The 25,582-nt window shown below is 33.8% G+C and overlaps 3 protein-coding genes across 3 annotated transcripts; 1 reads left to right on the forward strand and 2 right to left on the reverse strand.

Moving 5' to 3' along the window:
* The first annotated feature begins 1,223 nt into the window (after positions 1-1,223).
* LOC139777684 (dehydrogenase/reductase SDR family member 7) lies at positions 1,224-6,330 on the forward strand. The gene is made up of 8 exons (XM_071715242.1): positions 1,224-1,404; positions 3,030-3,184; positions 3,895-4,047; positions 4,293-4,399; positions 4,586-4,825; positions 4,948-5,067; positions 5,615-5,781; positions 6,115-6,330. The coding sequence occupies exons 2-8, from the start codon at positions 3,061-3,063 to the stop codon at positions 6,179-6,181; spliced, it is 978 nt and encodes a 325-aa protein (XP_071571343.1). The 5' UTR covers positions 1,224-1,404; positions 3,030-3,060; the 3' UTR covers positions 6,182-6,330.
* A 67-nt stretch (positions 6,331-6,397) lies between these two features.
* Mrps2 (mitochondrial ribosomal protein S2) lies at positions 6,398-7,665 on the reverse strand. The gene is made up of 3 exons (XM_071715243.1): positions 7,478-7,665; positions 7,297-7,395; positions 6,398-7,143 (listed from the first exon to the last, which is right to left on the reverse strand). Exons 1-3 carry the CDS (start codon positions 7,512-7,514, stop codon positions 6,470-6,472), a joined length of 810 nt encoding a protein of 269 aa, XP_071571344.1. The 5' UTR covers positions 7,515-7,665; the 3' UTR covers positions 6,398-6,469.
* Positions 7,666-8,357: 692 nt separating this feature from the next.
* LOC139777710 (cytochrome P450 6k1-like) lies at positions 8,358-13,786 on the reverse strand. The gene is made up of 6 exons (XM_071715280.1): positions 13,590-13,786; positions 12,738-13,107; positions 12,199-12,524; positions 11,802-12,032; positions 11,430-11,690; positions 8,358-8,643 (listed from the first exon to the last, which is right to left on the reverse strand). Exons 1-6 carry the CDS (start codon positions 13,750-13,752, stop codon positions 8,480-8,482), a joined length of 1,515 nt encoding a protein of 504 aa, XP_071571381.1. The 5' UTR covers positions 13,753-13,786; the 3' UTR covers positions 8,358-8,479.
* Positions 13,787-25,582: the final 11,796 nt, after the last annotated feature.

A 25,582-nucleotide genomic window follows, 5' to 3' on the forward strand; every position in this document is an offset into this window, starting at 1 on the left:
GTATACTACCAGGCGCGCAAATCACTGATGTACGCTCGGCTAAAAATGCTGATTAGATTGATTTTACTCAATAATTACTGCTTCATTAAGCATTATAGAGAAACATGACTCTCAGGACTTTTCGATTCAATTTTTGAAAAGAAATAACACTATAGAATTAGTGGGCGGTCTTTAAGAAACTATATACAATATAATAAAATACAGATCGTACATTAACATTAAAATACGCAGCGCATAAAATCACAATTAGATTGAATTCTATCCCTTGCCAACAAGTTACAAATCGTCTAAGGCGGGCTTAAGCTTCCACACGTTTCCGTTAAAAGTCTCTTCTTTTCTTGGATGTATTTTGAGCTTAACTGCATTTAAGTCCTAGGAGGCCTCTACGCGTTTTTCTGTTTTAAATCCTTGTAACTCGAATCCTAATCAAAATTTTCAGATCACAATTAGTACTTAATAGTAAAACGATCGAGTTGCTGTTTATGGGATATCTGAAAAAATATATATATAAAAGTTGAAAGTGGACATAAAAGAAGTAAAAATGACTCCTGTCCTTTTACTTTTTACTCTGTGTGTGTGTGTGTGTGTGTGTGTGTGTGTGTGTGTGTGTGTGTGTGTGTGTGTGTGCGTGTATGTGTGTGCGTGTGCGTGTGTGAGATTTCGTCAATTTTTTTAATAGAACAAATTTATATAATTGTTGTTTAATAAGTGATTTATAAAATCTAAAAAATTCTAAAAAAAATCTACTTATATCGATAGACAGAATCATTAACTAAATCACGGCGGCTTATAATCCGGTTTAATAACTATACCGTATACTATCTGATCCAATTTTTTTTCTTTTTCTTTTATCATAATGATCATTTACATATGAGCCTTTTTGATACTTAAACAATTCTTTTCGTATATAAATATCAAAAATTAATTCAAATGTTCAGAGTATCAAAGTATAAGTCCACATTTAAATAATCATTATAATCAAAAGGAGAAAAATTTTGGATCGGATAATATACAGTAATTATTAAACTTAATTATAAGCAGCCGTGTGAACGTATATAGTGAATTATATAACAGAACCGCGAATCGGCCTCTCTCGTGATACATACGTTCGAGTTTGCGCATTATTGTCCTCCCCCTCCCCCCTCCCCCTCCCTATACATCGACCGGATCGACCCCCCTCCCGATGCGGTTTCTTTCCATTTCCGGCAGACGTGGTCTCCCTCTTTGGAGTAGTTTGGAGTTCTTCGGGCGAGTTGGAGGAGTGTAGAGGAGCGTGACACACGTGTAAACCGGCGTTACTCCGTATTGTTTTCCGTTGTACCCTTAAGTGTTTTCGCCCCCTTTTTTTCTGGCGCACGCACATGTCGCCTCGTATCAAGCGCATACTTCTCTTCTTTGTCCTTGGTACGTTGAATTTCCATCTCTACCGTGACAAAGTGTCACTAACAAGTCACTAAAGGACCGACTGACCAAAGTTGCGTCCCGACGTTCACTACCGGTATACTGAAAATCTATAGTTCCGTTACGTAACGTAAATTACACAGATTTTCAGTACTGGCATCAGTGAATGTCGGAACGTAGTTCAAGTATCTCTTGAAAAACCATCTTCTCTTCGTGCGTGACATGATGATTTCATCTGTTATTTATTCATCTATTAAGATACGATTTATCAGTCACATTTATTTTTTTCGGTTTCCTGAATTTTTACGCGTACAAAAGGCAAAGAGCCTTGTTGTGAATGTCAAAGAGCTAAAATTTGCATTGAAACCAATAATTATACAATTCACTGTGTTATTATTCTATAGAAACAGTTAATGATAACTGAAATAACGAGATAATTAGCTGGCAATAATATTTTTTATTTCTCTCTGCCTCGATATTTTTTAAGGTCACAAAAGTTAAAAAAAATTGTTTTTAATTGAAAGAAAACATTACTGCGATATGCACGTACACGTGTACGCGTGCTTGTAGATGGAAATTAATGTTACGTCACGCATATCCGTTTGATTTTTTATCTTGAGCGTGTTACATGCAAATTTATTATTGGTTATGGTTAATTCATTGCTTGTTAACCTTTAGACCGCCGGAAAGCCTAAATATAGGCTCTACGTGTGATCGGAACTTTGTATATAGTAGGTATGTTATATATAAGATATAAGCACAACAATTTGAGGACTTTCTAAGAGGATTAAAGCTCATCAAATGCCGGCGGTCTAAAGGTTAATTATCGAAATTGTATACGAAACATTTCTCGGCGATATCTACATATTTTAGATAGTTTCTGCCAGGTTTCTGCGAGTGCTGACGTTGACGAAAGAAAAACAAAGGAGAGCGAAAACAGTGGCTGCGTTTTGCCGAACCTCCGCTAGCCTAGCAGTCGCTCGTTTGGTAGCGGTTTTGATTGCAGCAGTTTTGATTGCGCTATTGAAATATCGGCTGGCTACTGGCTATCTGGCTACTCAGCATTTCTGTCCAGCCAAATATTGCGTAGCAAGCGCTTGCTGCTTACGTGCGCTTAGCTAAGCAGAGGTTCGGCAAAACGCAGCCAGTGAAAGAAAGCATTCCTTCACGCGGCGCTCCAAAGTAGTCCAAAGACTGAAACTTTCGTTTAGGAATAAAGAGAAAGAAACATCGACATTTCTCCGAGTTCTGCTTTTGATTTTTAAAAGATCCGATGAATCGAAAAAAGGGAGAGAGAAAGAGAATGTTGCAAGCATATCGCAGTAATGTTTTCTTTCAATTAAAAACAATTTTTTTTAACTGTTGTGATCTTAAAAAATATCGAGGCAGAGAGAAATAAAAAATATTATTGCCAGCTAATTATCTCGTTATTTCAGTTATCATTAACTGTTTCTATAGAATAATAACACAGTGAATTGTATAATTATTGGTTTCAATGCAAATTTTAGGTCTTTGACATTCACAACAAGGCTCTTTGCCTTTTGTACGCGTAAAAATTCAGGAAACCGAAAAAAATAAATGTGACTGATAAGAAATAACAATTTCCGATAATGCCTTTCTGTTTGCAGAAATATTTCGCTTAGATAAGAGTAATTAAGTATGGATTTATTCGTAATCATCAGCTTGCTATTTATAGTCTACTATTCCGTCTATCTCATTCTACCCTCCTTATTGGACTGCGATATATTGCTTGCTTTTAAGGAAAAGTACGGCAAACCCATATGTAAGTATGTCTACTTTTGCATACACTTAAAGAATAACGAAGAACTTTGACCAACTTTTCGGCAGTCAAGTAAAACAATAATACGAAATTCTATTTATCTTTAATAGAATATATATATATATATATATATATATATTAGTATCTAATATATAAAATAGAATATATAGTAATAGAATATGTAGTACATATCAGTATAATTTAAAGAGTATCTCTAATAGAATATATATAGTTTCAAATAAATAATGCTATGAGAATTCTCTTCAGTAATGCATGAAAGTTTATCAATACGTAATTAAACATGAACATGAGTAATGAAACTAACATCCAACAATGTTATCTCTACTTAAAAAAAGAATTATCAAAATGCAAACAACTGTGAAGATAATATAGTCGGACGTTAGTTTTGTTTGCTTACTAATAAATTTTCGCGCGTCACTAAGCTAAAGAGAATCCTTATGTCATTATTTCTTCAATAATTCTAACTATAATGAAAAATGTGTAATAAATATCAAATTATATAATTAATATAATAAAGATTATATAATTCATGTTATTTGTATTATTATACAAATTTGTATTTATTGTATATTTTTCATTATATAAGTAGAACATTCTTTCGAAATCTATCGCAAATTATAAACCGACCGAATTTATCGAGTGAATAAATAATAAACAAATCGAACAATCGCTTACGTTGCATATACTTTCAGCTTCATTGAAAGGCAAAACAGTATGGATAACGGGTGCGTCTGCGGGTATCGGAGAAAATCTGGCTTACGTCCTGGCCAAAGCGGGCTGCAAATTAATCCTGTCCGCTCGGAGAGCCGCTGAATTAGAAAGGGTGAAGAAAACATGTTTGAAAGGTATAATCGATATTCTTCGTAAACTTTCTATAAAAGATCCTCCACGCTACGTTATAACGATCCTTGTCGATTATTTTAATTGACGCAAAATATCCTTCGACGATCCGAAATGTGTGGAATCATCTTGCTATTATTGCGAGCGACATTCTCCCCTAATAATTTAAGTCAGATCGAAGAATAATCTTATAGAATACGATTTACATTCATTATTGATTTTTCTTGATAAATAATAAATTCCTCTTCAGAGAACAAGTGCTTGACCGACGACGATGTGGAAGTCTATCCTATGGACATACTCGACTTGGACTCGCACGAGAAAGCGTTCCAGCATGTGATTAACAAATTTGGAAAGGTATTCTATAAAGCATCCCACATTTTTTTTGCGCCGATAAAAATCAATATACCTACATATAGGCTCGTATTCTCTTATCGATAAAAGTGAACTGAGAATACGGGCCATAGTCTGTAGAAAGCCTATTGAATGCTTCATTGTATTATTATTTACTATGGCCTTGTCACGTGTCTTTCTACGTTTCAGTTGGATATACTCGTCAACAATGCCGGCCGTAGTCAAAGAGCGAGATGGGAAAACATTGAGATAGCGGTCGATAAAGAAATGTTCAACCTGAATGTATTCTCCGTCGTGTCCATGAGTAGATTAGCAGTCAAACACTTTCTAAAAATAGGCGGGGGTCATATTATTAATACCTCGAGTTTGGCCGGAATTTTACCGGTTCCGATGTCAGCGACCTACTGCGGCACTAAACATGCCTTACATGTAAACATCTTCAAATTGTATAATTTCGTAAAATTTGTTGAATATAACAATCTGCAACTTCGCGAAACTTGCTGTCGCATATGTGTCAGAGATACTATATTTTATGTACTTTTTTTAAACAGGGCTATTTCAGACCGATGTTTATGGAATACCCCGATAAGCATATCCACGTAACAATGGTTTGTCCGGGTCCAGTGCAGACCGAGTTTCTGCCCGAGAGTTTTACGGAGAAATCTGGCGAGGTACGTATCGTAAAAATCCTTGTTTGTAAATTGCTACGGAATATATGATATGTGAGACATGAAAATTGTTACTGACATAACTGTAATAATTGTACAGAAAGTTGAAGTGTGTAAAACTTCGTCTCACATATTTCTAAAACTATTTCAATGAAAATTAGTTCCAAATAAATAATTGACATTAAATAATTGTGGTCTGTTTAAAAATTTTTTCGTCAACGCTTCAGCACTTCAAGATAAATACCACCGATTCACTGTTTGCTTGTTGATGCTGCTTATGAAACTCACAATTAGTCATCTTGAAAATCGCAGAATACACGCAACAAACTCGTAAACAAAGCGATGCAGCATGATAACTATAATCACAATAGAAAGACGCGGTAAGCGGGAGATTACTTGCTAAGGTCGCTGCCAGACAACATCGCTTATCGCACATCGGTGTGCCATCGCGTTGACGCGCTATTATAAAAGAAAATTTTTTAACAGACCACGTATATGTGATACATACACGTGTATGCTAATTGCTGACTGTACGATTATGATTTTTAAGAAATATGGAGTAAATACGGATACATCTAAAAGCAAAGTCAGCGCGGAACGTTGTGCAACTTTAATGGGCGTCGCGATTGCGAATAAACTGGACGAAGTATGGATCTCCACGGCGTCCACGTTACGAATCACATACATGTCTTATTGTTTCCCTTATTTCACGAAATGGTATGTCTTTTACATAACGTAAAGCTCTATATAGATTAAATAGACCAAAAGATTCGTTTATTCTTTCTTTCTTATAGAACTCTCAGATCCGCCTTCGATAATCTATAAACCGCGATAGAATTCGGGGTAGAATTGTTCGTCATTTTATGGAAAACACAATAATTTGAATGTATATGCGTATCAGTATTTATAAAATTGGATTCTGTTGGAAATTGCAGACTAAAATGGTCTTTACACACGAGATAGTGAAATCGAAAAAAGAAAACAAACGAATCTTTTGCTCAATCCTAATATTATCGCATTATTCTAATTGCGTTGTTTTCTTTTACAAAGGTTGATAAAGAATTTAGGTACGAAATACCTGCTGAAATTACGAGATGCTAATGCTGCCAAGGATTAATCACGTTATCGTCAATGGATATTCTAGTGACAATAACTATTTTTGCATTACGTTTCGCATTACTAAACTGTTCTTCACTTCTATGAAGTTACACGAAAAGACTTTTATACGATTTGTATATACATTTCTCATTAAATATTTCTCCATGATCTTGTAAATTGATTTTTTAAAATCATTTTATTACTCACGGTTCTGCTCTTCGATTAAAGAAAAGAGTGTATTTCATCTGCTATATTTTTTACGTGTATATTTATACATATTTGCTTAGCCACGAATTATTTATCAGATTTATGTCGATTCTTCATATTGCATCAGCCGTTCTCTAGCCCTTTTCCCTCTCAGAATAGCTTCTTTGAATAACGAACAATAGAGCTTGATGGCAGATGGAGAATCATCGTTTCCGGGCACGGGATATGTTATAAGATTCGGATTGCAGTTCGTGTCGACTATGCCGACGCTGGGTATGCACATCTTCGCCGTGTGTCTGACCGCCGTGTGCTCGGACATGACGGTGTCAAGAGTACTAAGAAAGATGCACAGGTCCGGCAATCGCGTCGTTGCCTTGAACTGATTTCTCGAATTGGGGAACAGCCCGTGCCGCCAGAATCTCGTCTGCGAAAATTCCTTACATTCCTTAGCCGTCTTGTCCACTAAATGCGTGACCTGAGGATTGCGCGAGATGAACAGGATAATGCCGCCCCTGAAGGCGATATGTGCAGTGAAGTTCAACGCCTGTCTCAACAATTCAGCGGTTTGGTCTAAATCGATTATCAGGTGTCCCAGTCTGGAGCCGAATACGAATGTCTCCATGTGTTCGTTCAGCGCGGTCTCCTTGTGGCCGAAGTGCACTCTCGCGTCGTACAGATCCTTCACGGTGAACAGCTTGTGCACTTGGAAGAAGTCTGGATGTGTCAGCGGATCTAACGTCGTGACCTCTGAGCCTTCTGAGACATCAGATAGATCTAGGTGTAACGAGGAATATTGCGTTATAAAAATGATATTAACATTTATATCTCCTGTAATTGTAAAGGATGAAAGATTGTACAGAAATGAAGAAAAAGTATTCGACATAAATTTAGATGCATATAGATATATAGATATGTTATGAAGTTTACCGGATTTTTCCGTACTCGGTTGAGTCTGAGTCGATAGCTGACATCGTCGTAGATAGGTATTACGGATGACAGGTCGCAAACATTGCCACTCTCTCGAGACTGTAAACGGAAACATGTTGCTAAATACATCACTGTAGGAGTGATATTGTTCTCGCGTAGAATAGAGTAAAATTATAGTCACAGTTGGATGAAAGTATTCGCCTCGCGAATATGGACATTGTGTACGTTGACGCTATTTTCGTTCCTTCACCTGTATACTTTAATTCAACGTCTTAATTCAACACTAGATAAAAACAACGACAATTATATTGACAAATAAGTCGGCAGAGGTTATGTAGCTTACTAATGTATGGAAAGTGGAGTACAAAGAGGGGAACTTAAAGGTTATTCTACATAGAAGTCGTAGTCGTGAATTGTAAGAAATTGACCAATCACATTGGAAGTTGAAGAGAATATTCAATCTGTGATTGGTCAATTTCTTACAACTCACGACTACGACTTCTATGTAGAATAAGGGTAAGGGGTTCCTATAGTGGCAGTGCACTTTATGCACTAAGTGAACACTTTAACTCGTATTTTATTTATTATAAATTTTTAAGAGCAAAAATGCAAAATCGGGCTGTGTCGGGCACTACATATGAGCTTACTGATTAAAAATATCCTAAATTGAATATTAATTTAGGCCGTACGTTCCCGAATCGAGCAACGCGATTGGTCGAAATCCTACTGTTACTGTTACGAAAAAGTGTGTGTCCGGGCCCTTAAGCCCCTTGCACAATAGGCGATAGCGATAGCGATAGCGACAGCGACGGCATCGATGGTCTGTTCTTTACAGCTGAACTGGCTGTACTAGTTCAGAATTCATCCTTTTCCTTTCAATGTGGTGTAAAAAAGATAAACTCTGAACTAGTGCAGCCAGTTCAGCTGCAAAGAACAGACCTCGATTCTCTAAAGCCTTGTGTACACGATACTAGAAATCGGTCCGAGTTTCGGTTTAAGCCAATCAACTTGCAGCTCTTACAGAAAAGCAGCAGTTTCATTGGCTTAAACCGAAACTCGGACCGATTTCTAGTATCGTGTACACAAGACTTAACTCAAATATAGTCACACAACTTATATCACAACACAAATTATATCAAGACTTACATTAGAAATACGAAAAAAAGGAAGAGCGCAATTATTTTTATCGTTGCTCGATAATAAGGTGAACACCACCTTTTATAGCGAGACCAAGTGATTTCTCGTTGTAAACGAGTGGCTTCGCTGTCCGGGGATGAGGTTTAAATATATATTTTAACAGAAGAGACACGAGTCCAACTTTTGTTTCTATGTATCCAAATTCCTTTCCTAAAAATTAATAATACCAATGGAATAAAATTTATAAAACATTTGTGTAGTAACTTATTATAGATTTAGCAAGTTTTTTCTTATCAATCTGAAAAGTATTTACTCATCCTTTTCATAAAAAAAACCATACAAAAATTTAGAAGATTAAATTATTAATTAAGTTATTAATTAAATATTTTTATAAATATTTTTGCGAAAAAGAGAGAAACCTGACATATAATTAAGTGTACATTTTAATTAAGTTACACTTAATTAAAATATGTTAGTTTCTTTCTTTTTCGCAAAAATATTTATAAAAATATTTAATTAATAACGGTGATTATTTAGTTTAACGTACCCTCCTCCAATGACTTTAACCTTGATATATGTTGTCCTGAGTAACTTTTTCTTATTACTTAATCGTCGGTCATTATTTAAAAGTTATGAACAAACGAATTTAAAGAACTATATGTAATTTTCGAACAACGTGTATGTAAGAATAGTGAGTTTGTATGTAGACCTACTGTAGGATATCACAATGTTTATTATTGCTTATTAGAAGCTTTCATTTCTCTACTATTACCAGTCTTTGCGTTACTCTTGTCGAGTTTTATTATGTATCTACACGAATTTCTACATTTAACAGTTTGTGTCAGTTGCCAAGGCAAGTAATTTACTGATATATGTGTATAGACAGTACACATGTAAGCGGGGGAGGTGTGGGTGGGGGTGGATCTCGATTCGCGTGAAAAGTTGAAAACCTGAACCGTACAATGATATAGATCTTGTTGCGCCCTGTAAGCAAAGACAGGATGGGGTGGATCGAAGCGAGGTTTACCACACCCAACGCCGATCTGCTTATAGGGCAAAACAAGGTTTCTTAGGGCCGATATCACAGTCTCCGATTAACGTGATCCTCCGATTAAACTCACTCTGCATCTCTTTCTAACTGTCTTTTCGTCTCTTTCTAGAAAGAGACGAAAAGACAGTTAGAAAGAGATGCAGAGTGAGTTTAATCGGAGGATCACGTTAATCGGAGACTGTGATATCGGCCCTTATTGTACGGTTACATGTGTACTGTCTATACACACATATATCAGTAAATTACTTCCTTTAGCACTGACACAAACTGTTATATTTCTCGAACTTTTTTGTTCTCAACTTTTAAATAAGTAATGACCGACGATTAAGTTATAAAGAAAAGTTACTCAGGGTTATGTCCTTGATAACATATGTCAAGGTTAAAGTTATTGGAGGGGGGGGGGGGACGTTAATCTAAATATTCTAAATAATTACCGAATACACTGAGAAAAAAAATTGTTGATGGTTCAATAGCATCTGTGTTATTGAAAAATATTTAATTGATTCAACTACAACGCTCTTAATACTATTATATGGGAAGTGTAATCCAAGAACTACATATTATTTGTTTCAAAAAACGCAGTAATATTGAAAATATTTTTTGATTTAATGACACATTTCGTTGCTTGAAATGCATATGTAATTTCACCAATTAAATATTTAATAGCAAATAAATTTACTTGATTTTAAAATACTATAATTGATACAAATAATTATACTTAATGCGTTAATCCGTACTGTGATTGAAACAAGCACACTGTTGTAGAGATTGAGATTCGTAATAACGCCCGCAATGCGAGTGCAGTGTTGTCAATCCGGTAATTAAATTGACAGACCTTGTACTTCTGTCAAGTATTTCAAACATTTTTATGAGTACGTTTCTATTTCAACGGAAAGTAGATAAGATTGGCTCAAATATAACTATGCAATCCTCTTAATCCTACGTTATTGCGATCAGTATACATATTTATTTAGTGTAAGTAAAAACGCCATTGAAAGCAATATCTGATTCTGTCACCAAAAAAATTCATTTTGACAAATATATATTTATTTTATTAGAAATAAAAATGTTATTTATATAATTCAATTTTTGCCGGAATTACCGAGACAAACGTTTTCACCGCTAGGTGGCCTCATTTCTCAAATTTAAAATTTGATCAGAGACCGTAAATAAGGGCCCACGGCGAAAGCGTCTTCACTCGCAGTTCTATCATTGAAATCCATCACTCGGGTGATAGATATGATAATTATTTATTATTTATATATATTTATATATGTGGCAGTCGACCAACCGCCACATGTATAAATAAATAAGTAATAAATAAATATTTAAGTAAAATAATGCAATTTTATTAATTACGGTGTCTTGTCAATTACAAAAATCATTGCGATAACTACATATTCATTTTGTGAATGTAAATTCGCAATTGATTGGTGGTAAATACGTAATCCTCTCTATTAACTATATCTTTTTTCTTTCCAACTAAACCTGTATTTCAAAGAATTTAAGTTGTGATTATATAATTCAAATCTTGTTAGAAACCTGTTGGTAATACTCCAACTATGTATAGCATACTTTTAATAAAAGACTGCGTTTTAGCAATCAGAAAAAATATATAGAGAATAATATATGATGTTGAAACAATAAATTATAATGTTAACATTGCAATAGCAAATATTATTGCAATAAATACATCTTTCGTTGGCACCCCGCAATGAGACATTTTGTTGAACCAACTTATATTTTTTTTCATCCAATCACTTTTTTTCTCAGTGTACATTTCTTAAATATAATCAAAGAAGTCTTTAAGACGCAACTATTGTGACGCTCCTCATTGTGAAATAAAATGCAAAAGACAGACATGTACAAGACTATAAAAATAATTCTAAACAATAATTCGATATATAAATTATAGATATATTAATGGATTTATTCACATCCTCACCAATGCAGACACGAGGCCCGTCTCCAAATGGCAAAAAGGTATAACGATGCCTTTTCGCTTTCTCGTCTGCTGCGAATCGTTCCGGATCAAATCTTTCCGGGTCTGGATATATCGAGGGATCTCGATGTAGGCCAAGCACCGGTATAACTATAGGAGTCCCTTTGGGGACGCGGATGTTCACATTGTTCACTATTGACAAGTCTATTTCCTCAGTGCAGATTCGGTGCAATATTGGAATAGGTGGATATTTTCTAAGAGTTTCTGGATATGTAAAAGAAAGGTATAAAGATATATTTGATCAAAAATACAAGCAATTTATTTAAACTTACATATTAATAACGAAATATTTTTGTTACTTATTGTAATACTTGCCATTTACTACTTTTTCAAGATAAGTCATTTCGCTTACAGCGTCATAGGTCAGACCACCATGCTTTGTCAATATTTCATCGATTTCTTTGTGAACTTTGTCTTGAATATTTTGATTTTCTGCTAATTCATAAATGGCGAACATTGATGTTGCCGCAGAGGTTTCAAAGCCAGCTAGGAAAAAGATAAAACTTTGGCTAGCCGCTTCCACCATGGTAAGTTTACTTACGGTTGCTGCAAGTGAATAAAATAATGTAGTTTTTTTAATGATCTGTTTTAAAAAAAATCTTAATTATTTGATTTACAAAACTGCAACATGAGATAATAGATGTAAATTTTTAAGACATATAGGGAAACTGCGGGTATTAATGTAATATAATATGTAAAAATATATATTTACATGTTACGTCGGTCTTCTCGTCATTGTCAGGATCTTTGTCCATCAATTCAATAAGGAGATTCATAAAATCACGTTTTATCTCTTTATGCGCTTTCCTATATTTTACATTCTCTTCAAATATGTTCATATAAAAGCTGTTGATAGATTGGTCTATGATGGGAATTGAAAAGAAATCCATAATTCCCGGCATAGACATACCCAGGATAAATCGTGAAATTTTCATCCGTAAAATATTTTTACTTTGCCTTCGATATTCATTATTTGGATCCTGAATACAGTTAGACTTTGTACCAAAAGCAGTTGACATGATCACATCAGTCGTGTATCTGTTGGTCAAATTGGTAACTAATTTTTAGTAACTTTTATCGAAAGGTACGAAATATTAAAGATGTTATAAAATTATATAAGAAATAACTTAAATGAATAAAGAAAGATTGATATATATAAAAATTAAGTTAAAAGAATTTCATTACGTGAATATGTTATTTATTCTCTTTCATCCTATAATATTTACACTTTTTGTCTTAAAAACAATATACCTTGCAAAAATATCTTTCATTTCAATGGCATCTCTCATCTTTGCTTTATTCTCCAGATAGTTTGTAAGTTCTTCCCCACATTCCTTCACAATATCGAACATTTCCTTTATGTTTCTCGTACTGAAAGTGGGACTTAATTTTTTGCGTAAACTTCGCCATTTCTTTCCATTTATAAAAACCAAATTATCGAACAATGGATTTATTTTTTCATTAATGTTCAGGCCACGGTCGTGGAAACTTCGAAACTTCGTTTTCAATATTATTTCAATAATGTTGGGATCGGCGATCACCAAGATTGGTTTAAAAAACACATACCCTCCAAAAATACGATGATCCTTATATTTCAAATAGACATCATGAGCATATACACCTGTTGATAAATTTTTCTTTTACATAATTCTACGATTTTTTTAAAGTAAAAATACAAATAAAAACATCAGTGTAAATTATTAAGAATTTAGTAAAAGTATAAACATATCTGTAATGATTATAAAAAAAAGAGTGATAATAAATTGTGGTATTTATAAGTCATATAACGAATAGTATATTATAAGACTTCTTTTTTATAAAAATTTTTTTTATTTAGTTGGCATATTGTTCCTTGATGTAAAAATGATTTTTTGCAGAATTATATTGCAAATGAAAACATAACTTATCAATTAGTCATATATTTTTTGATTGAATATGAATGTTAATGGAAATCTATCTGGGATTTATTCTACACACAATCCTAATTTACCATATTGCTATATTAAAAACTTTGTATTTGTAAATTACTTTTACTTTTAAATTTCAATTTTGTCGTTTCCATCTAAATTATTTATATTTTTTATTTAATGAAATGGTACTCGCCTGCTTGCTTTCTTCCTGTCAAGATGGCTGTTATGTTTCCCATTGGAAACGAAGGTGTAGGGTTAAATACGTGTCTTTTTTTCCAGAAATTGAAATCGTATTTATAATATAAATATATAATTAGGGCAATAATGAAAGCCCCGATTAATTCTATAAGTACCATCGTGAATCTGAAGCAAGAGAAAAAACAACTTTTTTATAAAAAAAAATAATAAGGAGATAGCGTACTGTCGACGCTCCGGAGATAATGTTATTTCCGGGGCCCCTCAATTTGATAGGTGTATTTGATAGATTTTTCGCTCAGAAAAAGAATGCCGCAAACCACAATGCGCTACGATGCATAGTTTTTGAGATATCGATTTTTAAATGTAATAATAGCAATATTGTTGTACGGTATTACATGTGGGTTTGCAATTTACCACGCGTGGCAAAAATTAAATGTCCATGTCTTATATGTCTGTCTTAATCTTAGTTCTGTCCTGTATTTGTCTTTTCCTTGTCCTATATGTTGGAATGCACGGTGGACGTCTCCACGCGGCATTCCGGGTAACGCTATGTAAGTTGCACCAAACAACTGTACAACGACATTGCTATTATTACATTTAAAAATCGATATCTCGAAAACTATGCATTGTAGCGCATAAAATGGGTTTCCTCCAATTCTTTTTATTGTATATCGCCACAAATATTCACACAGATAATCGACTAACGCTCGCTTTGAGATATGAATTTTTAAATAATACTTCAATTATGTGTGTATAAACAGTACACACGTAGGCGGGGGAGGGACTACCGCACCTCCCCCGAAAGCAGGGGGGTGGGGGTGAACCTCGGTTCGCGTGAAAAGTGTATGCGTGGAGGCAGTAGGTTCCGCCCCCCTGCGGGGAGCTCCACATCTTTTAAACTAGACACATAGTGTGCCTTACAAAGTACATACGTGAACTTTTCACGCGTGGAAAGTTAATATAAATTTTTAAATAATACTTTAATTGTGTGTGTATAAACAGTACACACGTAGGCGGGGGAGGGGCTATATTAAGTAATAATATATTAAGTAATAATATAAATATTAATAATATATGATTTAGACAATCAGTACACATTTGGCAATTTTACTCTATGTATATATGTAGCGCGCGCATGAGTATACGTAGGCGCGTATGTATACACGGAAAGAACAGTTTTGCTGAAGTATCTAAAAATTCAGCTAGATACAGATCTGAAAATAATTTTGTTGCACTATTAAAATAATTATGTAGAATACTTAAACTGACTGATAAAATGTTAAAATTTTTTACAGTATTATCATCATATTTCAGCGACCTATTACTACAATTATTTTGATGGTGTTTCCGTGTAGTAGGCATGTGTATAAAAAAAACATATAGTTGTTTTAATCTTAAAACAATTATATTGCTTAAAACAACAAATTTAAGACACTCATAATTTTTCATATAGTTTGAATATTATGATTGCAACAAATTGCATTCAGTTACTTATTAATAAATACACAACACATAAAAATTATTGTTTTTCAATAAATATTTATTATTTATTTTAACATAAACATGTAACATGAAGGTATAATACATGTACCCAACCTTTGATATACTATCTCATATTGATTTGTCATGTTTATATTGCAATCAAATCAACATCTTATAAATTTTATTTTGGCATTCAAAAAAATTTAATGACATTTAGTTTGCAATGGATTAGACAAAATAACATTTGTGAATTAAAAATATAATTAAATATTATTTTTACAATATTATATAAAATGTTTTAAACAATTTTAAAAATAAATTGTTTATTAAGATTAAGGAATAACGCTAGAATCTTCTTAAAATAATTATATGTTAAAATAACTATAAAATTTTTAATGCACAACTAGTACACATATAATAATAATGTACGTGAGAGCACGTATGTAGTATAGAGAAAACATATAGTTATTTGAAGAAGGTTATATATATATATATATATATATATATATATATATATATATATATAAAGAGAGAGAGAGAGATATATAAAACAATTACGATAATTAACTTAGACCAGCCGTTGGCGCTGAGAACTAAGTTCCGTCACCTGATCGTCTACGAATTGCTCGCATGATTATAGTATTAAAATAATTCTCAGACATTGTACTTTAAAAGAATATCACGATTAGAATTTAGTGCTAGCTGCATAGCGTTGAAATTAATTAGTTTATTCGCGGCGCGCGCGCTTCGCGGATAAATTAATTATTCAATAACACAGGAGTTTTGTTCGACCAAACTGGCAATTTTATTATTAATTATTCAACGCTATGCAACTAGCACTAAATCCGAATCGTGATATTTTCTTAAAGTACAATGCCTCAGGATTATTTTGGGACCATAATCACACGAGCACCTAATTCTTTGACGATTCAGTAACGAACTTTAGAACGCGGCGCGCGCGCTCCATGAGTTAATTAATTAATTTCAACGCTATGCAGCTAGCACTAAATTCGAATCGTGATATTTTCTTAAAGTACAATGCCTCAGGATTATTTTGGGACCAAAAACACGCGAACACGATTACGCGCGATCCAAACGAGAAATCGTTCTCCAAACGTTCGCCCGTCGTTCGCGTGCTGGTGGGGAAGCCGTACAACTTTTGTTTAAAACATTTTTTTTGTGAAAAGCGTAGGAAGAAAGATATTTACGTGGAAACTTTTCAAATAAACACCCTGTATATAGTGTCCCAACAAAAGTTTCTGTGTCACTTTTCTTTCTGGTCATTATTCACTGAGTTATTTATAATATGTGTAGAGCGTAAATACCTATGGATGACGAATACAAAGTGACGACGATTCAGGTACCGTACGGCATAAGGTTGTTATGCTTGCCATATACACTTTCAGTAAGATGTAACAACAGTAAAATTTCGACCAATCGCGCTACTCAATTCGGTTACGTACGGCTGAATCAAGCAACGCGATTGGTCAAAACTTTACTGTTACGTCTTACTGAAAATATATGTAACCAGCATTAGAGCCACCGCACAAGACTCTCGTATGGTCACGTAGCATAACGTAACGTGAGCCAACGCACAAGAAACGTATATTGGTTACGGCCGTTACGGCGTTATACGTTTCTTGTGCGTTGATCTACGTTACGTTACCATGCGAGAGCTTGTGCGGAGGCTCTAACCGATACGTTTCTTGTGCGTTGACTAACGTTACGTTACGCTACGTGACCATACGAGAGTCTTGTGCGGTGGCTCTTACGCGTGAATGACTTTTGTTTTTCAATTGTTTTTGTTTTGATTTCTATTTTCGTGATCCTCATAAAAGGAAAGCTCTTCCAGTCCCGAACGAACATTGCGAGATAATGACCGAAGAGAAAAATGACAGAAGAATTTTCGTCTCAGTATTTTATCCTCTTTCACTCCCTTAAATATGAATAAAACGCAATGTACAAAATTTATGTCTCTATTTACTTTTCAAATCTATGTACGCGGATAACGTTGGGCGTGTGTGCGGCGTTTGCATGTATATGTGTGAACGCACATTGTGTATGTATGCATGTATGTATGCATGTATGTACATATCTATGTATGTATGTATACAGGATGTTTCAGATTATACGTCCCATTCTTTTTTATCGGAAATAGATAATAGTCAGAAATTAGGGAAACAATTTTCATGAACACAAAACCTATTTGAACTATCTAACAGTGGTATTTCGGTTTTCCAGAAACTATCGGAAATAGAATAAACTTGAGTCAAGTCGAAAATTTTAAATAGGAACATTCCAGATAGCACAGACATGAATAAGAGTATACCCATAGAGAATTTATTTTAAAAAATACAAAATTAGAGAAAAGAATATTTAAAGAATTTTTAAAGAATTAATCATAATTAATTTATTTTGAAATATTCCTCAAAAGTTCCTTATAACGAGTACTTTGTGACTCAGTATTTTGAATACTCTGAGAATTTATGAGGATTTGAATTACAAGTGTTTTATTTGTTATAATTACTTCCTGTGACTGCATTCAGCAGATCTCATCGTGAAATAAGTGTTGACTGACATATTAACATGTAAATTTATCGTTGTTAAAAGTTATTTATATTTAACATAATTAATGATATATACTTTTATATTATTAGAATAAAGAATAAAAGAGAATACAAAGATACTATAATAACTTTACTAATATTACTATAATATTGAACCAAAAAAATAATAATAAAAGTTACCTGCTATATTTTTAAAAAATTCTTTATTTTATCAGAAATTGTTATTCATTAAATTACAGCGTTTAATATTCTATATTACATTTCTTTATATTACATGTTTATAAAAATATTTAACATTTATAAAAGTGTTTAACGATTATAATTATTATTACATTTCTTTATATTATATGTTTATAAAAATATTTAAATAAACACAAAAATGTGTGTATAATAAAATTTTCTATAATTTTGTCTATAATTTATTTTATGCTCTTCAATTTCTCCTGGGTATATTTTTAGTTATTGTATATAAACATGTACATTTTTTTTAGAAATATATGTATAAAAAGAATGTATTGCATACTCGCTTGATATTCCGTGCTTTATTGCTACGGTATGCGAAGGATTCTATAATTTACCCTCAAATCTAGATTTGCCCCTTTAGAGATTGATAGGGCAAAATCCTGAATTGTTTTTAAGCATTTGTATGGATAAGTTTTGTAAGCAAAAACCAAGTCGATATCTCATCGAACCTTAAGAGATATTGAGGAAAACATATTTTATCCCTTTTCACCCTGTTAATTCGCCTGCGAGCCGCTGCGCCGCGCGGTCGCCTTTCCACCACGTCCCACGCAGCGCATTTATAAAAAATTACATTGAAGTTACATTGAAATTACATAGTAAAACTAACCTGTCTCACGACGGTCTAAACCCAGCTCACGTTCCCTGTTGAAGACTTGATGACAATTAAGAGAAACAGCTATACAGTTCCTGGCTTTTTATAAGAGCGCGAATACTGTAAGCAGGCCTGATTGCGTCAAGAATTTGGCGTTTACCCTGGCGAAAATGAGAAGTTTTATAAACGTTTGTTTGATGTTTACGTGAGCGTTTGCGGAAGTTCGTTGAGAGTTTAGAAACGGTCAGTAGAGAGTTCGTAGAGCGGAAATTGCAACGCTGCAGCGTTTGAAAGGCGTTTGTATATAGCGTTTTTGAGAGTTTGCACAGCGTTTACATGACGTATGACGTTTGCTGAGAGTTCTTTAAAACATTTAGAGATCCTCTGTTAAGCGTTTAGGCTGCGTTCGGAAACGTCACCCGGGTACACGCGGGTATACTCCCTTCTCCTAACTCGCTGAGATAGAAAGAGAAGGGAGTATACTCGTGTGCACTCGGGTGACGTTTTCGAACGCAGCCCTGATAAGTCGAAAGCGTTTGCTTTCATCATTGAAAACTGCAGCGTGCAGCCTCTATTGAGCTTAACGGGCGTTTACTCTTGTCGTTAGAAGAAACGGCGTAAAGAGCGTTAAATGTTAAAATCTGCTTTTCGCCTCGCAGGGGGTCTGCTTATATACGCGGCTGGATGTATTTTAAATGCGAGAAAGATACGCCGCCTAGCGGCATTGTTAGAAGAACGTTTGCTGAACGGAGGGAAAACGCTTGTGTTACGGAGTCGGGAAAAGCGTTTCTTGGGCGTCTCCAAGCCGTTTGCGTTAACGCCTTACAAATCGTTCACTGCGCCTCTACAATTCGCCATCGGAAGAGCGTTTGCTGAACGGATTGAAAACGCTTGTCTTACGGCTTTGGAAAAAGCGTTTGCTAAACGTTTGAAAAATCTGACAGCAAACTCTCTGCACGCAGGGTTTACTGAGCGTTCTCTGAAAAGCGTTGCCTCAGCATTTCAGAACTTTCATGAAACGTTATATACAGCGTTTTATAAGCGTTCTGAAAGCGTTCAAAATCCAACGGCGTTGTGTAAGCGTTCTTATAAAGTTTGAAAGCGTATAAACTCTCAAAAAACCCTCATTGAACGGTTGTCAACGCTTTATAAAGCTTCTTAATTTTCGCCAGGGTATACGAGCTGTGGCGAAGGTCATTCAATAAAAAGTAGTCACATTAATTTCCATACATTAATCTCGGAATTTCAATTATAGACGACGCAATAGCGTAGCGCAGGGCAGCGCCCAATTTCAAATGGACAAAAACCGTTTTATGAAACGTAAAATAGAAAGTTTTTCTTTTTGTAAATCAAAAGCGTAATGTTTAAAGTAATAGGAAAACGCATAAATAACAAGAATTTCTGCTTAGATAATATCTTACAGAAATATGAGCGAATGAAAAAAACTGTTATATGAGTACAATCATACCTATATTAAAAGGTCATGTTCTTCACGGTAAATTAGTACTGGAGAATTGTATTCATAATTTACAAATAATCTATGCATTAATCTTTTAATAAGCTAACTGATATTGGTTCTCATATGTCTTGATAATTTTCATATAAATTAAAAAACTTTTTTTCTTCGTCAGTGAAAATTTAATAAGCAGTATTGTTTGACCAAACTGACGTTGCGTATAATGTCGTAATTACATTAATTCAATCCTCGACGTTTCGACACTTGTTTTGAAACGTCGAGGATTGAATTAATGTAATTACGACATTATACGCTACGTCAGTTTGGTCAAACAATACTGCTTATTAAATTTTCATATATATACCATAATCTAAATTATTTACAAATTTTATAATAAGGAACAGAAATATTGAATTATGTTACGTACATTGTGTTACACTGTGTTAATTTTGGTCTACCGAAAATTTGAAACGTTACTTACATGAGACAATTTGAACTTTCTGCGCAAATGTGCGCCTAAGCAATTTAGATGCGAAAAACTATATAACCAGAATTTTTTCTTAATAACAGCTGCCATCTTTTGTTAATTTTTTATTCCATTTCTTTTTTAGTGGTTCATCGGATAATGATAAATCCCGTTAAGATTTCTAGCTAAAGTTAAACCGAGAACGGAGAAATTATTGCAAAACAAAAAAGAGTGGAGTACATTTCAGCTATATATATATACATATATATATATATATATATATATATATATATATATATATATATATCGTTCACCACCGGGTGAACGACTCAAACGCTCAGGCAGAGAAAAACACCGAGACGATAAACATAGCAGACAGCTAATTAGCATAGCATTTGCACACTTTTTTAAATTTCAAATTTAACCTTTTTATGAATTCATAGAACTTAGTAGCACAAGTGGGGTTTCACAATCGACGTAATTAATTACATATTTCTGACTTTTAATACTCTGTACATTTAACTAATATTGTTTCCACACTCTCCCTTTTTTCAGATTTCGCATCTATCTAAGATAGGTGGAAAAAATTCCAAAAAAATCACGATGGCAATCCTGGGAAGAATCATCCATTGCACTCTTGCAACAAAATACAGTTGGAAAGGAGGGAAAGGCAAACGACAATTTTGTCTTTTTAATGGATTGCTGACTGCCGTCATTTGAAAACTTGCAAGTTATTTTATTATTTATAATTTTTACTTTGTGTCATTAAAAGCATCGTGATTACCAAATCTTATGTATACAGCTGTATGTTTTGTAAGGCAAACTTTTAAGATAGTGATAGCTCATCGTTTTTTCTTTTTTGATTATGTTTATTCTTATCTGTGTAGGTGCAACTAGGCATACTAAACATATAGATACAATGGTTGCACCTGATGCTACTAAGGAAGATGTTATTACAGGTATCAAAGAGTTTCTTTGTCAGTCAATTGGCCGAGCTAAAACGTAAGTAACTTACTGTATTAATCTCGTTTTTCGTTTATGTTAATTCTAATTTATTTTTATTCTTGACAGATGGGAAGCAAAGCAGCAGAATGAAAGAAATCCAGATCTTCATGAACATATGTCTGAAACGGAAGAAACCTCTATTTTGAATGAAAGTGGTGAATAAAGTGAAGCTTCTTTAACTGACGTGGAAGATGACAGTAACACGCACCTTCCCGATATTAATAGTAAAAAACTAGTTCCTTATGTTAAAGACTCAGATGATGATTCGTCATAGTAGCCTATAATGTCATTTTAAAAAAATTAACAAATGTAGTATTGCGCTTTATACATTAGAAGTAATATTTTTATTTTTTCTCACAGTAATACTACAGAATATAAAAAAGATTTTAGTTATATATAATGCATTGTAATATGCTTTGCATTATACAACTTTATTAATTTTAATTTTGTTTTTTCATGTGACTAAAGTTTATTATCATATTATATAATATGCTGTGATATTAACATGTATGAGAGATAGATATAATTATATATTTTTTGTAAATTGTTTTATTAAATAATTTTTTGTGAAGAACGACTTTTCTATGACACCTGACACTTATTCCTTAATATTGTATATAATTTAATACTAGATACAATAATACTGAATATTACTATACTATATATATATTATATATAACATATCTGTTTTTAATGAGGTATAAATATCCGATATATATGCAGAATCAGATATCATATCTGGAGATGAAATTATCATGGCTTTTTACGATCTTGGAGATGTCTTTGAGATATTCTCACGATATCTTGCGCAATCAGATATTCCGTCATTCAGATATCTTCTAGATATCTTGGAGATATATTTTGCTGTGTTCTCCTTCTCTTTCGTTACGCAAGCGTCCTTGCCGTTAACGTGATCCAGACCCTGGCGAAAATGAGAAGTTTCATAAACGTTTGTTTGATGTTTACGTGAGCGTTTGCGGAAGTTCGTTGAGAGTTTAGAAACGGTCAGTAGAGAGTTCGTAGAGCGGAAATTGCAACGCTGCAGCGTTTGAAAGGCGTTTGTATATAGCGTTTTTGAGAGTTTGCACAGCGTTTACATGACGTATGACGTTTGCTGAGAGTTCTTTAAAACATTTAGAGATCCTCTCTTAAGCGTTTAGGCTGCGTTCGGAAACGTCACCCGGGTACACACGGGTATACTCCCTTCTCCTAACTCGCTGAGATAGAAAGAGAACGATTGTTCACCTTGTAGTCTGCTGATTATTTTTTGTTGATCGTGCGTGGGGCAGAGCAGGGCAGAGCCATAGACTTATATAGATAGACCGGTTCTTGCCGTAAGAGCACGCGTAGGACTGAATAGAAATTTTTTATAATAAAGTTCGTTCTCGCAATTATTGTATTTTGCTATTTTTTAATCAAGATGTTTTTCACTTATATAGCGATCGTTTATATCTTCAATTAGTCAAAGAAGCAAGAAAGAATATCTACATTTAGAACACAGAAATGTGCATAATGTATATAATACGTATTTTGGTACGCAAGCAAAATATAATTAGATTCAGTTTTATGTTTCGAGGAAAATAAATTATTTCTCTCTTTCTTTCATTGCACAGAGAGACACTTGAGAGCATAATGCAAGAGAGCGGATGTATGAAATTAAACTTCTAATTAAAATTCGTTGCATTTCGAAATTAGAAAAATAAGAAAAGAAATTTGTATTACTCGTTTTGCAATTAAAACTCATTTTTGTTTACGTCATTTTAACTTTTTAATTAGAAATTAGACATACATTTTAACTTATTAATCTTATATGCTTAATTTATAAGTATAACAATATAATTATAATTTTTTAATATAAGTTTATCTTACATGAATTCTATTCATATTTAAAATTCGAAGTATAAGCTCCAATGGAAATCCACGAATATAGAAAACGGGCTAATTAAGAACCAAGCGTGGTAAATGATGCGCGAAAGTTTTATTTTTATTTCTATTTTACATATCTTCCAACCTTGACTGTGCGCCAACTAAATTTGTCGGCGGGTAAAGGGTTGGAAGATATGTAAAATAGAGATAAAAATAAAACTTTCGTGCATCATTTACCGCGCTTGGTTCTTAGTTAGCCCGTTTTCTATATTCGTCTATTCATATTCGTCTATTCATATTTTTTAAAAGATCTAATGCGTGTTACATTGCAATGGATTTAGAAATTAAAATTCTTTACAGTTATTTAGATAGTTAAATCGTATCGTTTTAACGCATTAAACACTTAAATACTTTTAAAGCGCGTCACTAATCTACATATAGGTTAGATGACGCGCTTTAAACACTTAAATACTTTTAAAGTCACTCGCACACTCACACACACACACACACACACACACACACGGGGCGCAGCCCTCCCGCTCACACATATACTGTTCTCATTTTGCTAACTTTATTTGTTAATAACTTTTTAATAAAAAGCGACCCCCGACTAAAAAAGGGTGTCCTTAACAATATATGTCAAATTCAAGGTCATCGGAAGTGGGTCCCCTTAACGCCATGTTTACCAAAAATAAAGTAAAAATCGCAAAGACCGTCTTGTTTCGTCACTATGAAATGTAGCATTCTCGAGATGATCTGATTTGGATAAGACGGTCTTCATCAAAGCAGTCTTAAGGGGATCCTGGAGTGACAGCGACAAGGCATAATCGGTCTAAGCAATATCTTTGAATTGGCTGAACAGAATGGAAATCCTTTTACACGATTAAAGTACGCACAAAAATGTAGAGGGCTGTACATGATTTTTTCTGATAAACTAAAAAAAATTTTATTTTTATAAATATTGTCTTCACCTGACGACAATATTTGCTTTATACAAAAATTCTGCAGTTTTTCTATAGAAAATAGTGATGCAGCCCTCTACAAAAAACTGTCAGGAATAATATCGTGCAATTAGAAGTAAGATTTGAAGCCTAAAAAAAAAGATATTACTTAGACCAGTGGAAGATGCAAGGTTAGGTGCTATCCTTGTCTATATCCTTGTCTATACAAGGACAGATATAGTCGGTGAGCACTTCTTTATCGACGCTGATCGAGTTCGCCTGCGGCTCCAGCATCCCCTTAAGGGGATCCTGGAGTGACAGCGACAAGGCATAATCGGTCTAAGCAATATCTTTGAATTGGCTGAACAGAATGGAAAATCCTTTTACACGATTAAAGTACGCACAAAAATGTAGAGGGCTGTACATGATTTTTTCTGATAAACTAAAAAAAAATTTTATTTTTATAAATATTGTCTTCACCTGACGACAATATTTGCTTTATACAAAAATTCTGCAGTTTTTCTATAGAAAATAGTGATGCAGCCCTCTACAAAAAACTGTCAGGAATAATATCGTGCAATTAGAAGTAAGATTTGAAGCCTAAAAAAAAGATATTGCTTAGACCAGTGGAAGATGCAAGGTTAGGTGCTATCCTTGTCTATATCCTACCTCAACAAAGTTAGCCCCCCCAAGTGGATTATTGATACTTTTTTTTTTACCAATCGATTGGTGGTTGATTGGTAGTATTTGGTACCGTATTCAAAACGTTTGGTATAGTTTCTCGTTTTTTTAGGAAATCGAAAACAATTTTTGATCTTCTTTTAGCCCCCCACTTTGACTGTGGTAATTTTTTTTTTTTAATCGATTGGGCGATTGATTGGCAGTGTTTGGTACCGCATTAAAAACTTTTGGTGGTTTCGCGTTTCTTTAGGAAATCGAAAAAACAAATTTTGATCTTCTTTTAGCCCCCCCACTTTGACCGTGGTAAGTTTTTTTTTTTTAATCGATTGGCGATTGATTGGCAGTGTTTGGTACCGCATTGAAACCTTTTGGTAGTTTCGCGTTTTAAAAAGAAAGAATTAATTGTCAACAAATTTTTTGTCAACAATTTTTTTAGCGCCTTCACTTTTACTGTTGGGAATTTAAATTCTTTTTTACCAATCGTTTAGTGGTTGATTGGTAATGTTAAGAGCTGTAAGTTATTGAAAATTTTATTTTAAAGCCTTTGTGTCCACGATGCTAGAACTGTGTCCGAGTTTCGGTTTAAAGCCTTGTGTACACGATACTAGAAATCGGTCCGAGTTTCGGTTTAAAGCCCGGTGTCCACGATGCAAGAACTGTGTCCAAGTTTCGGTTTAAGCCAATGAAAC

Source organism: Temnothorax nylanderi, unplaced genomic scaffold (assembly GCF_030848795.1).
Source record: "Temnothorax nylanderi isolate EJ_2023f unplaced genomic scaffold, tnyl_v1.0 TNYL_tig0158_pilon, whole genome shotgun sequence".
Classification (NCBI taxonomy): domain Eukaryota; kingdom Metazoa; phylum Arthropoda; class Insecta; order Hymenoptera; family Formicidae; genus Temnothorax; species Temnothorax nylanderi.